This window comes from Nyctereutes procyonoides, unplaced genomic scaffold (genome assembly GCF_905146905.1).
Source record: "Nyctereutes procyonoides isolate TBG_1078 unplaced genomic scaffold, NYPRO_anot_genome, whole genome shotgun sequence".
NCBI classification, from domain to species: domain Eukaryota; kingdom Metazoa; phylum Chordata; class Mammalia; order Carnivora; family Canidae; genus Nyctereutes; species Nyctereutes procyonoides.
Window position 1 is genome coordinate 13,964,395 of NW_026575036.1, and position 25,126 is coordinate 13,989,520.

Consider the following 25,126-nt stretch of genomic DNA (forward strand, 5'->3'; position numbering starts at 1 on the left):
TAATTCCTGTGATCATAGGAAAGTTATCCCACTTAGTATTAATATACAATTACTCAACACATCATAAATTAGAAAAATGATAAATAGCTCTTAGATATAAAAGTATACTTCTTTTTTTTTAAGATTTTATTTTTTTATTCATGAGAGACAGAGAGAGAGTCAGAGACACAGGCAGAGGGAAAAGCAGGCTCCATGCAGGGAGCCCGATCTGGGACTCGATCTCAGGATTCCAGGATCATGCCCTGGGCCAAAGGCAGGCAATAAACTGCTGAGCCACCCAGGGAACACCTAAAAGTACACTTCTTAATAACACAAATGCAGCAGGTTTTTTTTTTCTTTAAGATTTATTTATTTGTTTGTTTGTTTGAGAGAGAAAGAAAAGAGAGGCAGAAAGAGAGAGAGAATCTCATGCAGACTCCCTGCTGAGCACAGAGCCTGATGTGGAGCTTGATCCCACGACCCTGAGATCATGACTTGAGCTAAAATCAAGAGTCGGATGTTCAACCGACTGAGCCACCCGGACACCTGATGATTCTTTTCAGTAAATACAATTATTGGCTGAATATTACTTTTTTTTTAAAGATTTTATTTTTTTATTCATGACAGACACACAGAGAGAGAGAGAGAGAGAGAGAGGCTGAGACACAGGCAGAGGGAGAAGCAGGTTCCATGCAGGGAGCCCAATGTGGGACTCAATCCTGGGACTCCAGGACCACACCCTGGGCCGAAGGCAGGCACTAAACCTTTGAGCCATCCAGGGATCCCCCTGAATATTACTTTAGGTCAGTATAAGAAAGCATGCAGTATCAGTTCCATTCCTAGCTTTCATCTTTATAGAACTGTTCGCATAAATAAATGAGACAGAAGTAGCCATGCTATGGCAATGACTTAATTCTTTGAACACTAAGTTGTCTGCAAAATTATAGTGATCTATTATATTCCATAATGCTTAATGATCTACCAGCTGACAACTCAATCAGATTCTCCTTTCATTTGGTTGAAAGCAAATAAATCCAGTGTACCCATTAGGAGAGTTACCTATCATTAGAGTCATTTGTTTTCATAGTTTCCTAGCAGTAAAGCAAAAATGGCTTCACCAAGACTTCCCAAAGGACTATTATTTATACCGCATAGCCTTCCACTTAGAGGCACCTTTTCAGTCTAAAATATTCAAGAAAGGGCTGGAAACTTTACCGTAAGTAATGTAATTTTTAGTAAGATTATTTTTTGTCACTCACTCCAAATATATTTGTGTCAAACCTTGGGCTGACAGATGTAGAATATTGTTGGTGGAAAATGTCCATCTTATAGCCTAACTGGCAAAACCAGTCCTCATTACAAAACCAATTGGCCAAATTAGGCTTTTTGTGTCAGTTCAAATGAATGTATTATGCATCCCCATGACAACCATCTCACTTCTGAATTCAGAAGATCAACACAGGCCACCATACCCTACTTCTAATGCCATGCTCCATTCCTTTCAGAAATACATATAAGATGGAGCAATATGAAGCCCTACTCCAAGTCTGTGATGCCTTAACTGAAGGAGGCTTTGCTGACACCAATATATTAAATTGCTTCTTTATAAGGTACCTCAGGGATTTGTACACCTGGGGCATAGTAAAATTCTGATGTAGGTGAGATACTCCTTTTTTTTTTCAATTAAGACAACTGAAAAAACTAGGAGGATGCAGAGGAGAACCAACCTGACACCTTGACCTCGACTGAGTACGTTCTCAGACAGATGAACTATAAGCAAGTGTCCAGACACAAGCCAAGGCTCTGGAAATGATTCTTTTAAAACCGTGGGGCCCATGAGCCCCTTGGAAAGTCTTTGTCTGTCCCTAGCAATAAGGATAAAATAAGCCAACTGTGGTTACTGAGCCATGAAATAAGGTAACTTGATAATGTCTTATCAGTGCATGATGAAGTCCATATTTCAAAGAGGACCACAGATCTGAACCATCTATAGTTTTCAAATAAATTATCATCATCCACCAAATAACTACACTTCACAAGAAATAACTTGGAAATCTTTCTTTCTTCCTTTGAGAGAGAGAGGATGAGCAGGGGAGCAGCGGGGAGAGGGAGAAACAGACTCCCCACTGAGCAGGGAGCCCGATGTGGGACTTGATCTCAGGAACCTGGGATCATGACCTGAGCCAAAGGCAGACGCTTAACCAACTGAGCCACCCAGGTGCCCCGGGAAACTTATTTCTAAGTCCCTACTGTAAGTCTGTCTTTCTAACTTGAAGAACATCAGTCTAACTTTTTAGTCTCCCCTTGCATTCACAATTCAACATTACAAATATTATAAATATAAAGCAGAGAGAGAAAAGCTACAATACAAATGTAGAGCAGGAACAATGCCTCAGCATGACAAGTACCTCAAAATGCCCTGTGCTGTTTAAAACACATTAGAACTTAAATTTTCTTCAAATAAAGAGCTGTGGCCATTTATTACTATATGTAATAATAACAGTGGTTATTTGGAAAAGCAGTTAAATTGTGAAGGCCATGTGAACATTCAAAAAGATAAGCTGTCAAGCAGAATGATTTATATATAAAGATAAACACTTCAGTGGGGCTTTGAATTCACATGGTTTTGAAAGGGGGGAAAAAAAGATCAGTTGAGCTTTTTTTTTTAGTTCCTTGTTTCACTGAGGTCCAAAGATACTCACCGCCTCTGTGTGAATAGGATGCACAGCAAAAAGCAATGCTGTAGCAAAAGCAAGTCCTCGATTCCTGAAGACAGCTTTGTCACAGGTGTACATCAAGACAAGAGTCACCAGGCAGTGTAAAACCACATTCACTGCGTGAAAGTAGAATGGGTTCATGCCAGTCAGAAATATGTTCAGCCTGTAAAAAAAGACAAGAACAAAAATGCGATCAGCTGCAAACCAAACCTAAGCACAAGGAAAGCAGAGGGAATCAATCATTTTAAAAGATTAGCTATACCATCGATTATTTTTAAATGACTCCTAACATCATCTCCTAACATAGATGTGTGACTCTTGTTTTTCCCTAGGATCTTCCTATCTGCAGAAACCATTGCAAATGCAATACAATATTACTCCAGAAAACTCTGTGGCCTCACTGAGAAGGCAGGCAGGCAGGGGCCAAGCCTGTTTCTCCCTTACTCTGTGGCTAATGTGAACAACTCCGTGATACTCTTACTTTCACTCCTGGCTCTTACCAAGGAGCTGAGTGTTCAAAGGCAAGTCCACAGTGCTGTGGGTCAGAGCCGAAGCCACTGGAGAGGAGAAAAAATCCACGAGACTGTGACTGTGGTCACAGTTGGGACAAACCAAGCATGAACATGTTCTCTCACCCAGAGTGCACACCAGGAACCAAATTTCCAGCTTATGCACCTGGAATGATCGTTAATTACCAGCCCACAAGGGATCTGAAGAGGCTATTACCAGCTGCAGCTGAAATTAAAAGGATGAGCAAAAGCACATCATTTTAGAATTTGTATTAAATATTTTCTAACATAAATTCCCATAGATCTCAAAATCTGAATGCTAGGGTTATGACGAAGAAACTAAGAAGAATCACAGAAAGAAGGTAAATGTATGAGCTTGGGTGGCTCAGTTGGTTAAGAATCTGACTCCTCATTTCGGCTCAGGTCATGATCTCAGGTTCGCAGGATCCTACCCCACATCAGCTCTGTGCTGGGCATGGAGCCTGCTCAAGATCCTCTCTCACCCTCTCCCTCTGCACCCCTTCCCCCCACCGTTCACATGCTCTCTCTCTCCCTCACTCTACAAAGAAAAAAAAAAGATAAATTTATTGTTCAACATCTTAAAAAATACTTTCCTGAGATAGACACGCTGAACAGAGAGACTTCTGAAGATTGCTTAAACTTAGTAACAGGACATGATGTCCCCAACTGATTCTGTTAGCAAAAATACTGTTGTACAGAGTATGATTCTTTCAGGAGAGCATATTCACCCTAAGTGGGACTGCTTGTTAGCTGTCTATATTCCAGCTCATTTTACTGAAACAGTAATCCCATGTCTTTATTCTCATGCCATTGATCTGCTTCTCTTACAGAAACACCTCCTCTTTGCCAAAACAATTGAGAATGTAAAAGTCAACTTGAGCGATGGCGTATGCATATTCTAAATACTTGTCTTGATTCATGAACGAACTTAACCTACAGAATTTTAAACATCTCAAGCTTTATTTGGACACATGAATATAAATGTCACAGTTACTAGTTGACTCCATTTTCATTCCCACTGAAGTAATCATGGTCCTCACTAAGCCTAGAAAAATGCATTGCTCTGTGGAATCCAAGCTCAAGGCTCCCAAGCAAGATTCAAGCTAGCTGCATGTTGGCAGACCCACAAATGTGCGCAGGCCCCAGGGTCCTAAAGACAGGAGTGTGTGGGAAACCGCGCCCCTAGAGGGAAAGAGAAATGGGCAGTGAACTAGAAGGCGGGCAGGGGAGACCTAAGAGCATCCTACTGCAGCACAGGAGGATGCACCTCTGGCCAGAGAGTTGCTGACATTAGAAAGCTCGGGATGGTGGAACTGTGAGAAGGGCAAGACCAATTCCTCTCCTCAGAACTTAGGCGCAGTTCCCAGAGAGTCCATCCCCCTGAGGCTGGTTTTATATGACTGTCTACTCCATCAGGCTAAACTTTCCAGACCAACTAAGCCATCCATTTAAACTGCACACCCATGACAATGAGACAAAACAGGCAATCTTACAATCAGGTGGTGAGTGTCAAATGGGAAGGTCTCAAGTTTATCAATGTGTACCAAAGGCTTTAAGTAGTATATAACTTTGGGGCAGCCCAGGTGACTCAGCCGTTTAGCGCCACCCTCAGCCCAGGGCCTGACCCTGGAGACCCGGGATCGAGTCCAATGTCAGGCTCCCTGCATGGAGCCTGCTTCTCCCTCTGCCTCTCCCCCCATCCCCCCTCTCTCTCTGTGTCTCTCATGAATAAATAAATAAGATCTTAAAAAAAAATACATAATTTTTGACCAAAAATTCCACTTCTAGGAATTTTCCATAAGGAAATAACTAGAAAAGCATTCAAAGATAGATACAGACATATATAGATACAGATGCAGATATAGACATAGATAAACAGATACAACATTGTGATATAGTAGGAAATATGTATTTTAGTCTTTATCCCAACTCCTGGTAGAGACTGTAAACCCTTTGTAATTTCTTAAGTGAGAAAGGAACTAGGAGAATTTTGTTCTAATATTTGGTCTTTGGCCCTGATTCCTGCACAGAACTCCTAAATCACTTGGAACTCCCCCATGTAGTTGGATTATGATTTTTCTAATAAGGTGACTCCTGGTGGGCACCTGGATGGCATCTGGATGCGGGCTGGTCACCAGAGAGATCCAGTTATGATTAGAAGCTTAGGACTTTCAGCCCTTTCCCTCCTCTATCCTCGGAGATTGGAGAGGGGCCAGACATTGAGTTCATTATCAATGATGCCTACTTGATGAAGCTTCCATAAAAAATCCCTGAACTACAGGGTTTGGAAAACTTCCAGGTTGGAGAACACATCAACAAGCTGGGCAGGCGGCACACCCCAATTCCACGGGGACAGAAGCTCCTGCACTTGGGACCCTCCAGACCCCACCCCTTAAGGATCTCTTCATCTGGCTGTTCATCTATATCCTTTGTCATATCCTTCTATAATACACCAGCAAACGTTAAGTGTTTCCCTGAGGTCTGTGAGCCGTTAGAGCAAATTATTGAACGTGAGGAGGCGGTCAGGGGAACCCTCAATTTGCAACCAAGTTGGACAGAAATAAGGCAACCTAGGGACCCAGTAACTACACCTGGTGTCTGAAATGGGATCCGCATTGTGGAAATGGCCTTCGACCTGGGGGATCTGATTCTAACTCCAGATAGGCACTGTCAGAATTAAATTGAATTGTAGGACACTCCGATAGTGTAGGACACTGAGAGTTGGTCAGGGTGGAAAAAAACCCTACACATCTGGTGTCAGAAGTATTGAGCATATGTAGAAGAAGAAATAGGACTTTTCCTTTTAATATACAAGGATGCATCTTATTGTAATGATCATAGAAATGACAATAAAGAGAAGGCAAGACATCTAATCAGCCAAATTCCAGATGTATTTGATTGTTCCCACAAATATACTTCAGACCATAGTTTTGGATTACAAAAAGAGAACAAAAGACTTATTTTTCCAAAGTATTTGTTACTCAACCACTTGAAAAGTAAAAAGCATCATTAACAGTGGTAACATCATTACCACACTTTTATGAGGTACTTTCCCCTTCCAAAAAATTGTACATGAGTCACCTTTGTGGTCCATATGTATCATACCTGAAAATGTGTAGGTGTCCACATAGATTATTGGAGGGGGATTGTTTTTTTTTTCTTCAAGACAGTTGACATACCATGTTATATTAGTTTCAAGTGTACAACTTAGTGATTTGACAAGTTTATACATTATGCTATGCTCACTACAACTGTAGCTGCCATCAAATTATTATTCCTGGAAACTGATTAGGACAAAATGCCTAGTTTTATAAGTGAATTCAATTTCATCCCAAAATGTAAAAATAAATTACTGAATGGGGAACCACTGCAGTGCTAATTAAAGTAACTGGAAGCTCCTCACATGGTACCAGATATTGGTGAATCTAAGCTTTGAGAAATTACTGAGAATCTAAAGTTAGAAGAGTTTCCCAAATATCTAAAAAGATGGAGAGTGAACTCTCCAAACTATAGACAAATGAGCTTGAGATGAAATACTCGCAGAATGTAATCTGTGAGCACTGGAAAAAGAATCTCTGATCCTAGGAGTCACTATGGGTTCACAAAAAGGGGTTTTAACCGATTAAACTGCCATTTTAATATAACAGGGAGCGTGACAGACACATCACATCTTTATTTTTTTAAAAGATTTTATTTATTTATTCATGAGAGACACTGAGAGACAGAGGCAGAGACACAGGCAGAGGGAGAAGCAGGCTTCCCTCAGGGAGCCTGATGCGGGACTCGATCCGGGACTCCAGGATCAGGCCCCGGGACTCCAGGATCAGGCCCCGGGCTCAAGGCAGATGCTCAACCGCTGAGCCACCCAGGCGTCCCATACATCTTTATTTTTACAAAGGCATTTATCAAAACATTTAAGAATCTCCTTTTGTACAAGATACAAGATGGATCTGTAGCAAACACAGAGTGGTAAATAATAACCAGTGTCTCCTTAGATGGAGACCTTCAGTGTAAGTCACAAGATTCTGACATTATCTCTGGTCTGTCCAATATTTCTATCAAAAACTCAGCAAGATCTATTGTGTATGCTAAACAAGCTTGCAGAAAACCTTTATCTGTGAAGGAGGGTCCATTGTACTAAGGAGACTAAGATTCACAAATGCTAAGTGCTTAATACTGTTAATTAATTCTTAGAGACTCAGATTCACAAAGAGTTGAAGTGCTTGATATTAATTAATTCTTACAGGTAAGGTAGACTCTTACCTGTGGGTAAGAGTAAAGTCTCACACATGGACATAAAAGAGAACAAAACACTTGCAATCCAGACTAAAACGATACACACAGTATTGCCCAACGGCTGTTAATTTACTCTAAATTCAAAGAGTTATTGTGTCTTGGCTATCAGACCAAACTGCATAAAAGAACTGCACAAGTCAGAATAATTTTCACTTCAATTTCACTAAATAATAATTTCACTAAATTTATTGAGTATCTACTATATGTCTACTATATGTTATGTAGGGCCCAGAGATACAAAGAGAAGACATGGCACCAGCTACCAAGGAGTTAACAGCATAGTAGTAGAAAGGGACACTAAACAGATAAATAATTAGAGAAAGAAATCAATCAATGGGAGACTCTATCAGGAGCACAGATAGGAAAGAGGGAAGATCCTGCCTGTGTGCCCGAGACAGAAGGTAGGTGGAATCCAGAGTGGGACAGCAGCCCCTCTGGGTTGCTGGGGCATCTTCATAAGAGAGCTTCAGGATGCTGGAAGGATGGGGAGTCTCATGTCTCAGGGGGGTGCCTGGATGGCTCAATCACTTTTTTTTTTTTTTTTAGATTTTATTTATTTATTCATGAGAGACACACACAGAGAGAGAGAGGCAGAGACATAGGCAGGGGGAGAAGCAGGCTCCTCACAGGGAGCCCGAAGTGGGACTCGAATCCCAGGCCCCCAGAATCACACCCTGGGCTGCAGGCGGTGCTAAACCACTGGGCCTTGGGGGCTGCCCTGGATGGCTCAGTCAGTTGAGCATCTGCCATTGGGTCAGGTCCCTGCTCAGTGGGGAGCCTGCTTCTCCCTCTTCTCCTCACTTGTGCCCTCTTGTTGCTATCTGTCTCTCTCCCTCTCTCACATAAATAAATAAAATCTTGGGATGCCTGGGTGGCTCAGTGGTTGAGCGCTTGCCTTCAGCCCAGGGATGATCCTGGAGTCCCAGGATCGAGTCCCGTGTCAGGCTCCCTACAGGGAGCCTACTTCTCTCTCTCTGCCTATGTCTCTGCCTCTCTCTCTGTGTCTCTCATGAATGAATAAATAAATATCTTTTTAAAAAATAATAAATAAATAAATAAATAAATAAATACAATCTTAAAAAAAAAAAGATGCCTCAGGAAAGCAGGCTTTAGGAAATGAAGAAAGCTCAGCCTTGAGAAAGATGACAGAAATGATGCCAATTTCTCCAAGGGAAAGGATCTTTGCCATACGATGGCTATGTCCAGCACAATGCCTGGTTCACATTTGTCAAGATTAAGTGGATAAATGGATGGATGCATATAAATGAATGAATGAGTGAAGCAATGCACTTACTCAAGTAGCTCTCAGAGTGGAAAGGAAGATCCAGTCCATAAACATGTTGCAAAGAGACTGCCCACAGGCCAAGTTTAGCGTGCAAATTATTTTGTTTCACCTCGATGCCTCTTCTTTCTTTCTTTAATTTACCAACAGTTTTAGAGCAGATGATTTCATATAAAAATTTCCAGCTTCTCTTGAAATATTAGAAGACCTGGCAATTCTGGGCCTACACGGTTACATGGAAATGTGCGCCCATTTAGATGGCACGAGTACTCACAATGTGCCACAATACAAGCCAACTTACCAGGAAACAGACTTCAGCTCAAAGAAAGAAGTAGTGTTTTAAGACTAGAATTAGTGTTTGGATAACCAGAATTGTCCACGTAGAGGCATGGAAAACAGACCACCCAAAATACCACCTAAGAAGAATGGTCTCTCAGGTTCCATGTCACCCTGAAGGTACTCCATTATTTCATTTCCTCAGTTTTTAAAAACTCTTCTATAATCCTCAAAAATTATAAGCATTTTTTCATACATTGTAAAAAATTATTTTTTCTCATCCATCTCACTTAGCACACAGTAGATTTGAAATGAAAGTTTACTGAATGAGCAAATAAACTTAAGTTGGAAGGTGAAAAGATCATATTTCCCTTTCAACAATAAGAACCTCTAATTTTATTTGATTTAGCCTTCATTTCTAATTTAAAGCTAAACTGAACAGTAGGAAATTGTTTTCTTCCAGAAAAAAATCTGAATAAGGGCATGTGGGTGGCTCAGTCAGTTAGGCATCTGCCTTTAGCTCAGATTATGATTCCAGGGTCCTGGGACTAAGCCCCACATCAGGCTCCCCACTTAGTGGGGAGAGCACTTCTCCCTCTGCCTCTGCCCCTGCCCGACCAATGCTTGTTCTCTCTAACAAATAAATAAAATCTTAAAAAAAAAAAAATCTGAATGGTCATGCCTGACTTCCAGACTTTGGCAAATATGAACGTAAATACACCTCTTCCATCTGAGCTCCTCTGCCTCCCTGTAAAACTGCCCAGAAAGGTGAGACTATAATGAGCTCACAGCAATGAGGAGGCACAGGTTTCCAGAAAAGGTCACAGGGTCACACAATTTAGCACCGAAAAGTCAGAGGAGGAAGGAGAAAGCCATTAGCTGCCCCTCTGGCTCACATAGCCTGGAGCTCTAGATAAAGCCCCTTACCCTTAATTTTCTCCTTTGGAAAATAATTCTGTTTTTAAAAGAACAAAAACAGTCTTTATCCTTGGAAGAAACTTCTACTATGGAATATACTAGGATCCTTCCTCCAGGGGACCCCAACTCCACTCCAGTCAAACAGCTCTACCTCAATAAACTGGCAGAGAGGTCTGGAACCTGCGTAACAGGTCATGATTCTCCCCTGTGCGGACTCAAGTCTGGTTTTTGGCTCTGAACCTGGAATTTTCCTGGTATATAGATGAAGCAACATTTAAGAGAGCTGCACATCGACTTCATTCCTAGGGACAATGTGATTAATTAACCAGCACCAGTGATCCTTCCCAGGGGGTCGCAACATTCTGATTATCACTACATCCCTGCTGCCTATCATGGTAAACGCACTCACCTTGTCTTTGGCAGCTAAGCTCTGCCACCTGGCATCTGGTTCTCCAGGATCCCATCACCCCCACTGAAATCAAAGAGCCCACCTCATTCGCAGCATCACCCACATCACACTTGCCTACAGAAAGAGCCAAGGCAAAGAGGTGCAGGTGCTCCCTCATTAATGTATTTCTCAATGCCTCAGCGAAGGGAAAATCCTCTGGCCCTCTCAGGAAATGTAGTAGAGTGGTAGGAGGAAGGTGTGGGCAGGCGGCATGTGATAAATGCACTGCAACATTCCTATTTCAACGAGCTTTTGGATTCTTTTTTCTATATCACACCAGAGATATTTGGCATCTCAACCTCACGTAACATATGCTCCCATTGAGTCCCAGTGGTTCCCAGGATTCTGAATCCCCTGGTGAGCCAATTCCACCATCCCTCCCCAAGATATCCCAAGTCAGTAAATCTGAAATGGGACCCAGAGATCTGTCCCAAGAAACCCAGTGACTCGAACCAGGTGATACTCAGAACAATGAGACACGCGTCGCAGAGCTTAAAGGAAGGCTACGTACATTTGCCACGCTTACCAGGAAAATTCAATTTTCTCAGCAATGACACAACATACATTCTTTGCCAATAAGAATTACAAACCAGAGGAAAGAAAAAATAAAATGTACCCCCCTTTATCATCTGTTTCCCCTGTCCCCAATACTGGGTTCTCCAACACTTTCCTTGAGTTTCCACAGCCCACAACTGAACACAGTACATTCTCCTGTCTTCCTCTACTGCCATTCATTTTTCTTCTTCCCCATCTCTTGCCAACCACTCAGCTCTCAAATGCTTGTAAGTGCTTTCCATAGTCTTCTTAGATCATTCAACCAATAAATAACAACATCTGGTTTTTCTCGTTTTCCTCTAAGGAGATTCCCTTTGGCCCTTAATCATTTCGGTTGCTCTTCTTCTGCATTCCCTCTAGTATCAGGAATAAATCAGCAAATCATCATCACTTAATGTATCAAAGAACCAAAGGATGTGATTTGCAAGCACTGATGCAAACAACAGTGCAGAAGGGAGGCTGGTGCTCTGAGACACAAACAAAATCCATGGTTTGGGCATGAATGTTCCAGGCATCCCATTCTCACCTGGCTACGAGGAAGCTACGGGGAGGGAACAAAGGAAGAGGAGCTTGTCAGAAGCCCCCATCCATTCAGGGGGCAGTTACTATCACTACTGTCACATAAATGCTCAGAGTAGCAACTGCATCAAAGAAACAGTGGGGAAATTGAAGACAAGATCTGTCACCCTATCTAGAAGACAGCAAGTCCCAGAAAAAATCATCAAAAGCAGAGTCAGCAAATAATAAAAATTAACAGATCAAATATAATATATAGTGTTATAGCTACAATTGAGTTGTCAATTTTTAGCAAATGTGTTTTTGTTTAAAGGTAAGTGTTGGGGTCCCTGGGTGTATCAGTAGTTGAGCGTCTGCCTTCATTCGGCCCAGGCGTGATCCTGGAGTCCTGGGATCAAGTCCCACGTCCGGCTCCTTACATGGAGACTGCTTCTCCCTCTGCCTGTGCTTCTGCCTCTCTCTCTGTAGTGTGTCTCTCATGATTAAATAAATAAAATCTTTAAAAATAAAAAAATAAAGGTAAGTGTTTGGTAAAGTTCTTAGAGGCAGCACAATTTCTAAGAGTGACTACTCAGAGTTCAGGTGAGGGAAAGTCCTGCCGCATCGGATCCCACTCCCTTCAGACACCAGCTGCAAGTTCAATGGTCCCCAGGCTACCTGCACTGCTGACCAACTGGCCACAAATTTGGGGGTTCCCATAATTCCTTCAGGTTTGATAATTTCCAAGAATGACTCAAAGAATTCAAGAAAGCATATACTTACAATTTCAGTTTTATTATAAAGGATATAAATCAAAACCAGTCAAAAGAAAAGACTCATAGAGATAGGTCTGGAAGGGTTCCAAACACAAACTTCTTATGTCTTCAGGACACAACACCCCCTCAGCACAATGATGTAGGATTACGAATCAGAGAAACCCAACCAAGCTTCAATGTCAAGTTTTTAACTGAGGTTTCATTACTTAGGTTGATTGATTCAATCATGGGCTATGTGACTGAACTCCAACTCCAGCACCACCTACCCTGCCTGGAGGTTGGAAAGTAGGGCTAGGGCAGCCCCGGTGGCGCAGCAGTTCAGCACCACCTGCAGCCCGGGGTGTGATCCGGGAGACCTGGGATCGAGTCCCATGTTGGGCTCCCCGCATGAAGCCTGCTTCTCCCTCTGCCTGTGTCTCTGCCTCTCTCTCTCTCTCTCTCTCTCTCTCTCTGTGTCTCTATGAGTAAATAAATAAAATCTTAAAAAAAAAAAAAAAAAGGAAAGTAGGGCTGGTATGTAGCTCAAAGTCCCATCTCTCTAATCACACATGCTTTGGTCTTTCCAGCACAGCCAGCCCACTTTCTGAAAGTATCAGGAGGCCCACTATGAGTTACCTCTTCCTTAGCATAAACTCAAGTGTGATTTCGGGACCCACTGTGAGCCACAGAGACACTCCCATAAGTCAGGAAATTCCAAGCGTTTGTGTTTTTTTAAAAGATTTTTATTTATTTATTCATGAAAGACACACAGAGAGAGGGGGGGGGCAGAGAGAGAGACAGAGACACAGGCAGAGGGAGAAGCAGGCTCCATGCAGGGAGCCCGATGTGGGACTCGATCCTAGGACTCCAGGATCACACCGCAGGCGGAAGGCAGGCGTTAAACTGCTGAGCCACCCAGGGATCCCTGTCCAGGAAATTCTTTACCTGCCTCCACTTTTCTCTGACAGAAGAATAAAGGTAAATAAACCAAGAAATAAGCAGACTTTTTTTGTTTATATTATAAAAGCGTAGCTCTGCCTAAATATTTACCTGAAAAAGTTAAGCATTCACAAAAATGATTAATTCATTCACTCTTTCAACAGTCATTTATGAAGCCCCTACTCTGCATAGCAGACAGTTCCAGGTGCTAAGGATACACCTGATGGAGCTTTCACAGTAGTGAGAGAAGATAAAAACCAACAATAAATCCATGTTGCCAGAGAGCTAAGGCAAAGAAAGAGAACAGAGAATGAGAGAATGAGGATGAAACAGAGGAGAGTCTGCCATTTTGGATTGGAAGCCAGGGAAGGTGTCAAGGAGGAAGTGACATTTGAGCGGAGATTGAAGGTGGCAAGAGAGCAAAGACTGACAGGTCTAGGGGAAGAGTATTCCAGGAAGTGCAAAGTGCAAGAGTCCCAGGCAGCAGGTATGGCCTATTAGGGCACAGGGCTGTATAATGCTAGCAGAGGTAGAAGGAGGTGCAGATTGATGGACTAGAGGTCAGAGGGGTGGCCAGGGGTCAGATCAATTGGGTCTTGTAGAACAGATGCCATTTCTTCTCATTTGGAAAAGTAACAGTGCCATTGCTCTGGCATGACCAAGCATTCCTCCCCTCGTCCCTGTCTTTTTAAGTGGAATGACTACATATTCAAAGTTAGGAAAAACATGACTTGTAGCTCCAAAGGAAGACAGAAAAGACATGTGTTGATTAAAAAAAAAAAAAAAAAAAAAAAAAAGGATTGCTTCCAAAAGTGTTTTCCAAGCCTTCACTCAGAGATTCACCTATAAAAATCCTCATAATTCAAAAATAAATTCCTCTCATTTTCCATCCTTCCTACACTGCCAGACTGCAGTCTAAAGCCCATTTCACATCTAAGGCATATGCTAAGGGACAACAATCTTAACCTCCTCCTTTTGGGGTTTCTAAGATAAACCTTAATTTGGCATGCAATTTTCAGAGGCCATTTCTTCATTTTTCTCTATAAAATCTTTATTGCCTCCAATCATATTTTTCCTTGGCTATATCTATCATTGAACACCCTAGACAATCCAGCCAAACAATCTCCATGTGTTTCCATCATAGACTTAGAACACAAACCTATCAGCTCTGCTGCAATAGACTATCTCAAAATGAGTTCCAAAGAGGGACAAATCGGGATCCCTGGGTGGCGCAGCAGTTTAGCGCCTGCCTTTGGCCCAGGGCGCGATCCTGGAGACCTGGGATCAAATCCCACGTCAGGCTCCCGGTGCATGGAGCCTGCTTCTCCCTCTACCTATGTCTCTGCCTCTCTCTCTCTCTCTCTATCATAAATAAAAAAATAAAATAAAACAAAAAATAAAAAAAATAAAAAAAAAACAAAGAGGGACAAATCAAAAGGAATAGAACCAAAATGAACACACCACCATTTCTTTTAGGTTTTGGGCACAGAGGCTAGAGCTGATTTTCATGGTTGGCTTTTCATCTGTGACTAAAAGATGCAAACTGCTGCTGAAAAAAAAAAAAAAAAAAAAACCCTCTCCAGATCCAAGCATTAAAATGTTGCAAATCCTTACAGCTGCACATATTAAGATATTCTATTTTTTAACTCTGACATTTTAAACCACCCACTTTCACTCTTATAGTTTATATCACCATCAGAAGCCTTCAGTAAGACAAACCTTTATAGCAAACTGGTGGACTACTATGATCTAGTAGCCTAAACATGGAATGAGAACCAAGAGTTTAAGGTCCTTTAATTTGCCCTAGTTTCCCGTCTTTACCTTGGGAAAAAAAACCCTGCTTTTTTTCTTGTTGAAGGAAGCTTCTCCTTGCTTCCTGATGTGGAATGGCACTGCTAACGATCCAGCAGGAGCTTCTTCTCAAGAGGAAAGGGATGGAGTGGAAATAAAATTCAAAAGCTCAACATCTTTTAAAATCAATCAAGGCCATTTGTCATGGTGAGGGTTATGGGCATCATGGGTCTTGGTTCTGTGTCAATTAAGTATCTACAGAGTGACTTAACATGTTTAATGTGTTTAATGTCCTGATTCCGGAGTTAAAAAACAGGTCATGGCCAATGGAGGATAAAGCAGCAAAAAAAGAAAAAGAAAAAAAAAAAAAAAAGGTTACTGCTGCAGATTAAGTTTCCCCAGATGTTCTGATTCTGCTCTACAATGGTCCAAAAATATTCCTGTGTGCCCTCGGAAATGATCTTAGGGAAAGACCGAATAGAAGATTTGACTTAGGAACAGAAATTCATCAGGATTCTAAATTCACTTCAAGGAACACAGAGATGACCCTTTATATCAGTTAAAGTGCCCCTGGAGAAGCGGAACCCCAGGGGTGACACAGCAGGAGGGATTTTCGGGGGAGGCCTGCCCTTTCACAGCTAAGCGCCCGGCAAGCTGCAGCTGCGGGCCGTCTGGGTCAGAGGCCGGGGGCAGGCGCTCGGGAGGGAGGATGCACGGGCCGCACGCCGGGGAGGGGAAGCAGGAGCCCGAGGCCACGAGGGTGAACCGGGCTGTACTGCCGCGGCCACGGCCTCTCAGGCTCCAACTTTCACGACCGACCGATGCCAGCGACTGTAAACAGGCTGACGACGCTCCTCCCTGCAGGGCTGCGCTCACACCTGCACCAGGTTCCAAGTTGCTATAGCACCGCGATCTGGAGAGTTCCGGGGGCGCGGAGCCAGCTCCAGGGCGCGCACACCAGCGCGCAGGTCCCGCAGGCCTGGGACCGCACCCACCCCACGCGGACCCCGCCCCCGACCCCCAACTGGGTCGCTTCACTTTCACTTCCCAGAGCCCCAAGAAATCTCCAGCGCACAACCTAGGGCAATGCAGGGAAACGGTTGCCAAAAAAACAAAGTTTCAATTTCGTTTCACTGACATAGCACAAAGCCACCAGATGTTTGTAAACTGCCTTCCTGTCCCTTTGCACCCTGCCCCGCAAACTGGTAGAGTAGGCACTCTAAAAATGCATTCCCTTAAATAAATAAATAAATAAATAAATAAATAAATAAATAAATAAGTAAGTTTAAAAAATAAAAAATAAAATATTTATCAAATATTTGAATAATTTTAATTCAAATAAATATTTGAATAAATTCATCAATTTATTTGATAAATATTTTATTTACAAAACATATTTGATAAATATTTTATTTATAAAACATATTTTATAAATAAATATTTTAATTTATGAATTATTTATTTATTTTTCAAAAGATTGAAAATCCATTCCCTCATTCCGATTTCAGCAGATTTCTTCCTTGAGAAAACCTGTGATTAATAGCTTTCCATACATGCAAGTACCTTTATAGTAATGAGCATTACACAGCTTTATTTATTACTGTGTTTATTTATTGTTCTTTCTTAAGGTAATTTCTTTCTTCTCTCTTTTTAAGATTTTATTTATTTATTCATGATGAACAGAGAGAGAGAGAGAGAGAGAGAGAGAGGCAGAGACACAGGCAGAGGGAGGAGCAGTCTCCATGCCAGGAGCCTGACATGGGACTGGATCCCGGGACTCTAGGATCATGCCCTGGGTCAAAGGCAGGTGCTAAACTGCTCAGCCACCCAGGGATCCCTCTTAAGGTAATTTCTAGCTCTCAGTATGTGTGACATTCATTGAATCAAAGATAATAAACTATTTTAATAAAAACTAGGTTTTTTGTTTTTTTGGTTTTTTTTTTTTTTAAAGATTGTATTTATTTATTCATGAGAGACACAGAGACAGAGGAAGAGAGATAGGCAGAGGGAGAAGCAGGTTCCCCGTGGGCAGCCAGATGAGGGACCTGATCCCAAGACCCCAGACTCAGGACATGAGGCAAAGGCAGATGCTCAATCACTGAGCCACCCAGGTGCTCCTAAAAATTAGGTTTGAGAGGCGCCTGAGTGGCTCGGTTGGTTAAGCATCAGAATCTTGATTTGGGTTTGGATCATGATCTCATGGGTCATGGGATCAAGCCCTTGTGGGACTCCACACTCAGAGGGGAGTCTGCTTGCAGATTCTCTCCCCCTGCCCCTTCTCCCACTCTCATGTGCACCTGGTTCTTGCTCTCAATCTCTCTCTCTCTCTCAAATACATAAATAAATTGTTTAAAAACAAACAACCTAGGTATGAATTTTGCCCTGGGAAAGACAAGCTACAGAACAGGAGAAAATATGTGCCAATTACATAGCTGACAAAGGACTTGAACCCACAATATATAAAGAAATCTCAAAGTTCAACACAAAAAAATAAAAATTAAAAATTAAAATAAAACTCCACTTAGGAAATGGACAAGAGATACAAAGAGACATTTTAGCAAAGATGATATACACAGGGCAGATAAGCACATGAGTATATTTAACACCCTCAGCCATTAGGGAAATGCAAATTAAAATCACAATGAGATATCACTGTACACCTATCAGAATGGCTACAATAAAAGACAGTGACAATATCAAATGCTGGTGAGGAAGCAAAATAACTAGATTACTCATACATGGTATAAAAAGCTCTGGAAAACTATCACTTTCTTAAAAAAACTAAATACACAACCACCATGTGACCCAGCAATTGCAATCCTGGACATTTATCCCCAAGAAATAAAACTTATGTTTACATAAAAACCTATAAATGAATGTTTATAGCATTTTTGTTTGTTATAGCCAAAACTGGAAACAACTCAGGTGTCCTTGAACAGGTGAATGACAACCCTGGGCTACCCACACAACGGAATACTACTCAGCAATAGAAGGAATGAACTACGGATATGCAACAAATCTGAATAAACTCCAGAGTATTGTGCTAAATGCAAAAAAAAAGCCAATCTCAATAGGTTACATATCATGTGATTCCACATATAGCATTCTCAAAATGATGAAATTATAGACATGGAGAACAGATTAGTGGTGATTATGGAGCAGAGTGGGGTGGTACAGATTAAGGGGTTGTTATGAATTAAGTGTTTATAGCGATATTAAAGAAGCAGGAAGGATCCTTGTGATGAAACCGTTCCATGTCTTGACTGTGATGGTAACCTTGTAAATCTACATGTGACATCTGTATAGAACTAAATACACACTTAACAAAAATAAAAAGAATACATGTAAAAAGTAAAATCTAAGTAAATGCTGTGGATTGTATTAATGTCAACTTCCTGGTGGTGATATTGTACTATACTTATGAAAAGCTTTAACATTGGAGGAAAATCTCTATATTATCATTTACAACTGCATGGAAATGTACAGTTATCTCACAATGAAAAGGGTTTCTTTTTTTTTTTTTTTAATGCCAAAGACACTATATAAAAAGAAAACTACAGGCCAACATTCATGATAAACACAGATGCAAAAGTCCTCAACAAAATACTAGCAAACTGAATTCAACAGTGTGTTAAAGGAACACTCACCATATACTAAAGGAACATCCACCATAACCAACTGGGTTTTATCCCTGGAATTCAAGAATGGTTCGACATGCACGATTTACCTAATGTTATATGCTACACGAACAAAATGGAAGGTAAAAATTACATGATCATGTCTAGGATGCAAGAGAAGCATCTGACAATATCCTTGGCGGTAAAAACTCAAAAACTAGGTTTAGAAAGAATTTACCTCAACATAATAAAGAACCCATACGAAAAGCCCACAATTAACATTATACTCAATGGTGAAAAACTGAAAGCTTTTTCCCTAAGTCAAGAACAAGACAAGAATGCCCACTCTTGCACTTCTATTCAGCTTAGTACTGGAAGTCGGACCCAGGGCAATCAGCCAAGTAAAAAAATAAAAGGCATTTACATTGAAAAAAAGAAATAAAAGCATCTGTTTGCAGATGACACTGCTCTTTTATGTTAGAGGACCCTAAAGACTTAAAAAAAAAAAAAAACCTGTTAGTATATTCAAATTCAGTAAAGTTACGTGATACAAATCAATACACAAAAACCAGCTGCAAATGTATCAACTATATTTCAATTAAAAAAATCAGCTGCATTTTTAAAAATATTTTATTTATTTATGAGAGACACAGAGAGAGGCAGAGACACAGGCAGAGGGAGAAGCAGGCTCCATGCAGGGAGCCTGATGCGGGACTCTATCCGGGGACTCCAGGATCACGCCCTGAGCTGAAGACCGATGCCCAACTGCTGCACCACCCAGGTGTCCCTCAGTTGCATTTCTGTACACTAATAATAAACTATCCAAAATTAAGAAAACAATCCCATTTACAATAGCATCAAAAAGAATAAAATACTTAGGAATAAACTTAACCAAAGAGGTGTATAATTAAAACTATAAATCACTGACAAAAGAAATTAAAGAAGACACAAATAAAAAGACATCCCAAGTTTATGGATAAGGAGACTTACTATTATTAAAATGTACTATCCAAAGACATCTATAGAGTCTTGTATTCGTTATCAATATCTCAATTACTTTTTTTTACTGAAATAGAAAAAAATCATAAAATTCATTTGAAACTACCAAAAACTCTAAATATACAAAGCAATTTTGAGAAAGAAGAAAGCTGGAAGCATCACACTTCCTGATTTCAAACTATATCGCAAAGCTATAGTAATTAAAACACTATGGTACTAGAATAAAAACAAACATACTAACCAATGGGAAAGAATAGAGAGGCCAGAAATTTCCCTACACATATATGATCAAATGATCTTCAACATGAAGGCCAAGTATACACAACAGGGAAAAGATGGTCTCAACAGTTTGGGAAAATAACCACATACAAAAGAATTAACCTGGACCCTTACCTTACACTGTACACAAAAATCTACTTAAAATGATAACAATTTAAATGTAAGACCTGAAACTGTAAAACTTCCAGAAGAAAAACAGGGGAGGGGCGCCTGAGTAGCTCAGTCAGGCAAGCATCACTTCGGCTCAAGTCATGGTCCAGGGATAGAGCCACATTGGGCTCCCTGCTCAGCGAGGAGCCTACTTCTCCCTCTCCCTCTGCCTGCTACTCCCTCTGCTTGTGCTCTCTCTCTTTCTCTGTCAAATAAATAAATAAAATATTTTTTTAAAAAAAAAATGGAAAAGAAAAAAGAAAAGCAGGTGAAAAACTTTATGAAGTTAGACTTAGCAATGATTTTTTAAAATATGACACCAAGAGAACAAACAATACAAACAAAATTGGGTAACTGAGACAACATCAAACTAAAAACCTCTGCACAGCAAAGGAAGTAATCAACAGAGTGAAAAGGCAACCTATGGAACAGAAGAAAATATTTGCAAAGCCTGTATGTGATGTGTTACTAATATCCAAAATACACAAGAAACTCCTACAACTCAAGATAAAAAAAAAAAAAAAAAAAAGATGAAAAAATGGGCAAAGGACTTGAGCAGACATTTCTCCAATAAAGACTCAGCCATCAAAAGGAACGAAATCTTGCCATTTGTGACAACATGGATGGACCTAGAGACTTAGTATTACGGACTTAGTATTATGCTAAGTGAAAGAAGTCAGAGAAAGATGAATACCATATGACTTCATTTATATGTGGAATTTAAAAAACAGAACAACCAAACAGAAACAAAACAGAGACTGACTCACAGATACAGGAAATGAATAATTGGTAATTAGTTCCAGGGGGTGGGGGTAGAGTGAGCAAAATAGGTGAAAGGCATTAAGTACAAACTTCCAGTTATAAAATAAGTAAATCATGGAGATGTAGCCTAGGGAATATAGTCAATCATATTGTAACAAATTTTTATAGTGACAGATGGTAACTAGACTTAGAGTGGGAACCATTTTATAAATTATAAAAACACCAAATCACTATGGTATACAACTGAAACTAACAGGATACTGTATGTCAATTATACTTTAAAAAAAAAAAAGAGAGACATACAAATGGCCAATAGGCACATGAAAAGATGCTTAACATCACTAATCACCAGAGAAATGCAAAGCAAAACCTCAATGAGTTATCACCTCTGCCACACCAATTAAGCTGGTTTTTATGGAAAAATAATAATAATAATAATAACACGTGTTGGCAAGGATGTGAAAAACTAGAACCATTAGACACTATCCGTGGGGATGTAAAAAGTACAGCCTCTATGGAGAACAGTATGGAGATTCCTCAAAAAGTTAAAAATACAATTACCTTATAATCCAGCAATCCTACTTCTGGTTATCAATCCAGAACAATTGAAATCGGGATCTTGAAGAGATATATGCACTGCCAAGTTCACTGCAGCAATATTCACAGTAACTAAGACATGAACACAACCTAACTGCCTATGATCAGACGAAGCGATTAAAAAAAGCAGTATATACATCCAATGAAGTATTATTCAGCCTTAAAAAAGGAAATCCTGTCATATACAACATGGATGGAGGTAGAGGACATTATGCTAAGTGAAATAAGCCAGTCCCAGGACAAATACTGCATGATTATACTTAGATAACGTATCTAAAATAGTCAAATTCATAGAAACAGAGTAGAAGGACAGCTGTCAAGGGCAGGGGGAAGGGGAGCCCAGAGCGTTGCTGTGCAGCAGCTATATGGTTCCAATTACACAAGAGGAATGAGCGCCACAGATCTGCTGCTGTACAACATTTTGCCTGCAGTTAATAATATTTTATTGTGCTCTTAAGATTTTTAAGTGGCAAATCTCATGTTAAGTGTTCTTACCACAATAAAAATAATTTAAAATGATCTTGAATTCTCAGATTTTTTTTTTAAGATTTTATTTATTTATTCATGAGAGACACAGAGAGAGAGAGAGAGAGAGACACAGGCAGAGGGAGAAGCAGGCTCCATGCAGGGAGCCCGATGTGGGACTCGATCCCGGGTCTCCAGGATCACACCCTGGGCCCAAGGCAGTGCTAAACCGCTGTGCCACCCAGGGATCCCTAAATTCCCAGATTTTTTTATTCAAACAAGCCTAGCTTAAGATATACTTAGAAGTGTGTATATATATTTAAAAGGCTACTATAACTTTATTTTCACCAACTACCTAAAATAAAAATCATAATGACATATTCTATGTAAGGTGCCTAGGCCGATGTTTGGTTCACACTGAGTAGTTACTAAACGTGGTTTTCTGTCCTTCCTTGCAACATGTTTAAGGTTGTGTGGGTCTAACATCAGTGCCGTCCCTTATACGTGCCCCTCTTCATGCTGCTGCACAAGAAGACCCAGTGTGGAGAAAGCTTCCGGGTCTTATTTTAATCCACACCTGTGAACCCAGAAACATGAGTTTTTTCTTTCTGAAGCGATATCTCCCCTTTTCCAATTAGTGTTGCTCTCTAGATTTGCAACTCAATCCACTCAAAAAAAAAAAAAATTATCTTACATTTATCTTACATAGCCAGTGAGATAAGATGTACAAAGAGGAAAAAAAAAGATATACAAAGAGCAATAGTTTTAGACACCAATCTGCATTTTGTAACCAATGAGTACACAGTGAGCAGTTGGCCCCTCCCTGCAACTCTCCTTCCCCCTTCCCCCCTTACCCTAAATCCTTGCTAACATGCTTGCATCATTGTCTACTCCCTTCCCCATTCCTCTCTTTTCTCTCCCTGCCATCTCCAGCATGAATGAAAGAAACATTTTAGAAAGTGAAGAAGTGAAAACATCTTCCCCACCTTCCACCAAGTGGGCACAGGCATTTGGCCCTGGCTTTAAAAAATAAAATAAAACAGATTTATTTATTTATTTATTTGACAGAGAGAGCAGGAGCTCACAAGCAGGGGGAGCCAAAGAGGGAGAGGGAGAAGCAGCTCTTGGGGGGAACAGAGAGCCCGATGCGATGCGGGGCTCCATCCCAGGATCCTGGGATCATGACCTGAGCTGAAGGCAGCCGCTTCACTGACTGAGCCACCCATCCAGGCGCCCTGGCCCTGACCTTTTAAAATGGAAAATGCTCACATCCAGTTGGTCTCCAGGGCTGTTACAAGCCAAGCACAGCTCATGCTGTGAGCTTCCACACCTGAAACGAACCATCTTCCCTCACTGTAAAAAATGAATAAAGCAGATCAATCTAGAAGATGAACATATATATTTGTACCATCTGAGATTTTAAGAAACATTTGGAAAACTGAGAAACTCCGTCATTAGCTGAGGTTATCTTTCAGCCAAAAAAACCAAAACCACTTTCCAAAGAGACAAATGTTTCTAAAATACTCTCTTCCGAGTCAAATGTGCAATTTCCTCGCCCTCTTTTAAAACACTGAATTTTCAATGGAAGAATTAAGTCAAAAGCCCATGAATTACCGCCAACTGCTAGGGTTTCCTTTCCTGAGTCATCACAGCCACCTGTCAAGAAACCTTGGCCTCCTGGCCAGAGGCGAGCTTTTCAAGCTGCCTATCCCGTCTCGAATGACCATCACCATAAAGACGGGTTCACATTACACCCACTGCAAAAGGCTTAAAATACGGAGGATACTGAACCAATATTATTTCAAGTTTCTGTCCGGCGCACTGTAAGCTTTAATGCTGAGCCAAATTACGAGGGGTTGAGTCGGGCTCGCGGTGTAGACGACCGCGCTCAGGCAAAGCCCCTCCTCTCCTCCTCTTCCGCGTGAAGCAAGCCCTCTTTCAAATTCAAGAAAATACTCCACCCTACAAAAACCTGGCGTTCGCTCGGCTCCCTTGACACTTTATTCACACCAGAAATGCTGAATCATGACTCTGAGGGTTGTAAAACAAAAACTATTTCGACTGGGACACCAGGATCCCCGGGGATCCCACGCTTCTGCGTTCCTTTGCTTTGCATCTTTTAAAATCGAAATCGCGAGCCCCTCCGCAGACCTGCAGACTGGAAAGGCTCGGGGAGCAGCCGAAGGGTGCAGGGCGGTGGGGGGGGGAGTGGGGGGGATGCGCTCCCTCCGCGCCGCGTCCCCAAAACCCGGGAGCCCCGGCAGCGCCGGGCTCTCGCCTCCTGTCCCCCGATCGCGGCCCCACAGGGCTCCTCCTCTCGCCCCCAGCAAGGCTGCCCTAAAGCCTTCGGGAAACCCCCAACTTGGAGGCATCCTCACCGCAGCCTCGCGTCCGGGACTCCGGCGCCCGCACGCTCGCGCCTGGCCGGCCCGGGCCTCTCGGGGCCTCTCGGGGCATCTCCCCCCGGCCCGGCCTCGCTCCAGAGCGCGGCCCGCCCGCAGCGCGGACTCTTGACAAAGTGGATCCCAACTCGCAGCCCGCGCCCCGCCAGCCGCCCCGGGCGCCCGGGGACCCCGAGCAGAGCGGCGGGGACGGCGGCAGACCGAGGCGCGGAGGCGCACGGGCCGCAGGAGGAGAAACGAGCGCGCCCCCTCCAGCGGGTCCCGCAACTTCTCCCCTCGCTCGGGCCGCGGGGCCGCGGGGTCGGGGGGCCGGGGGGGCGGTGGGCAAGGCGGCCCGACTCACTTGAAGGTGAGGACGCAGAGCGGCCGGTAGGACTTGTGGCTGGTGTTCTCGGCCATGCCCTTGCCCCAGAAGTCGTTGCTGAAGATGCTCCAGCGGAGCGGGGCGCCGGGCCGCACGTCGGGGTTGTTCACGATCGCCCACACGTCGTCGTGCACGAACTCGCCCCGCAGCGAGCGGCCGTAGCACAGGCAGCTCGCCCCGGCCAGCAGCGCCGCGGCCCCGACCCGCGCCAGTCCGCAGCCCCGCGGCCGGGAGGGCGCGCGGTCCCCGCCAACGCCGCCGCCGCCAACGCCGCCGCCGCGGGCACAGCCGGTCACCACCATCGTGCCGCCGCCGCCACCGCTGCCCTGGCCGCTCCCGGGCGCCTGGCATCCTCCCCGGAGGGGGGCCCGGGCATGGTGCGGCGGCACGGCACCCGCCGCCGGCGCCCCGCGCTCCGCCGCCGCCTGCGCCGCCGAGTTGGCCCCGCCGCAGATAAACAGCCGCCCCCCGCCCCCGCCCCCCGCGGCCGCCGCCGCCGCCGCCGCCGCC

The 25,126-nt window shown here is 42.7% G+C and overlaps 1 protein-coding gene across 1 annotated transcript in view; it reads right to left on the bottom strand.

Annotated features, from left to right (window-relative positions):
* The window catches only part of TMTC1 (transmembrane O-mannosyltransferase targeting cadherins 1), a 274,216-nt gene extending 249,185 nt beyond the window's left edge, over positions 1–25,031 (bottom strand). The window contains exons 1-2 of the mRNA XM_055318820.1: positions 24,596–25,031; positions 2,682–2,859 (exon numbers count right to left, since the gene is read on the bottom strand). Of these exons, the coding sequence (XP_055174795.1) occupies positions 2,682–2,859; positions 24,596–24,918 (501 nt within the window). The 5' untranslated portion in view covers positions 24,919–25,031. The remainder of the gene's footprint in view (positions 1–2,681; positions 2,860–24,595) is intronic.
* Between the last annotated feature and the right edge of the window lie 95 nt (positions 25,032–25,126).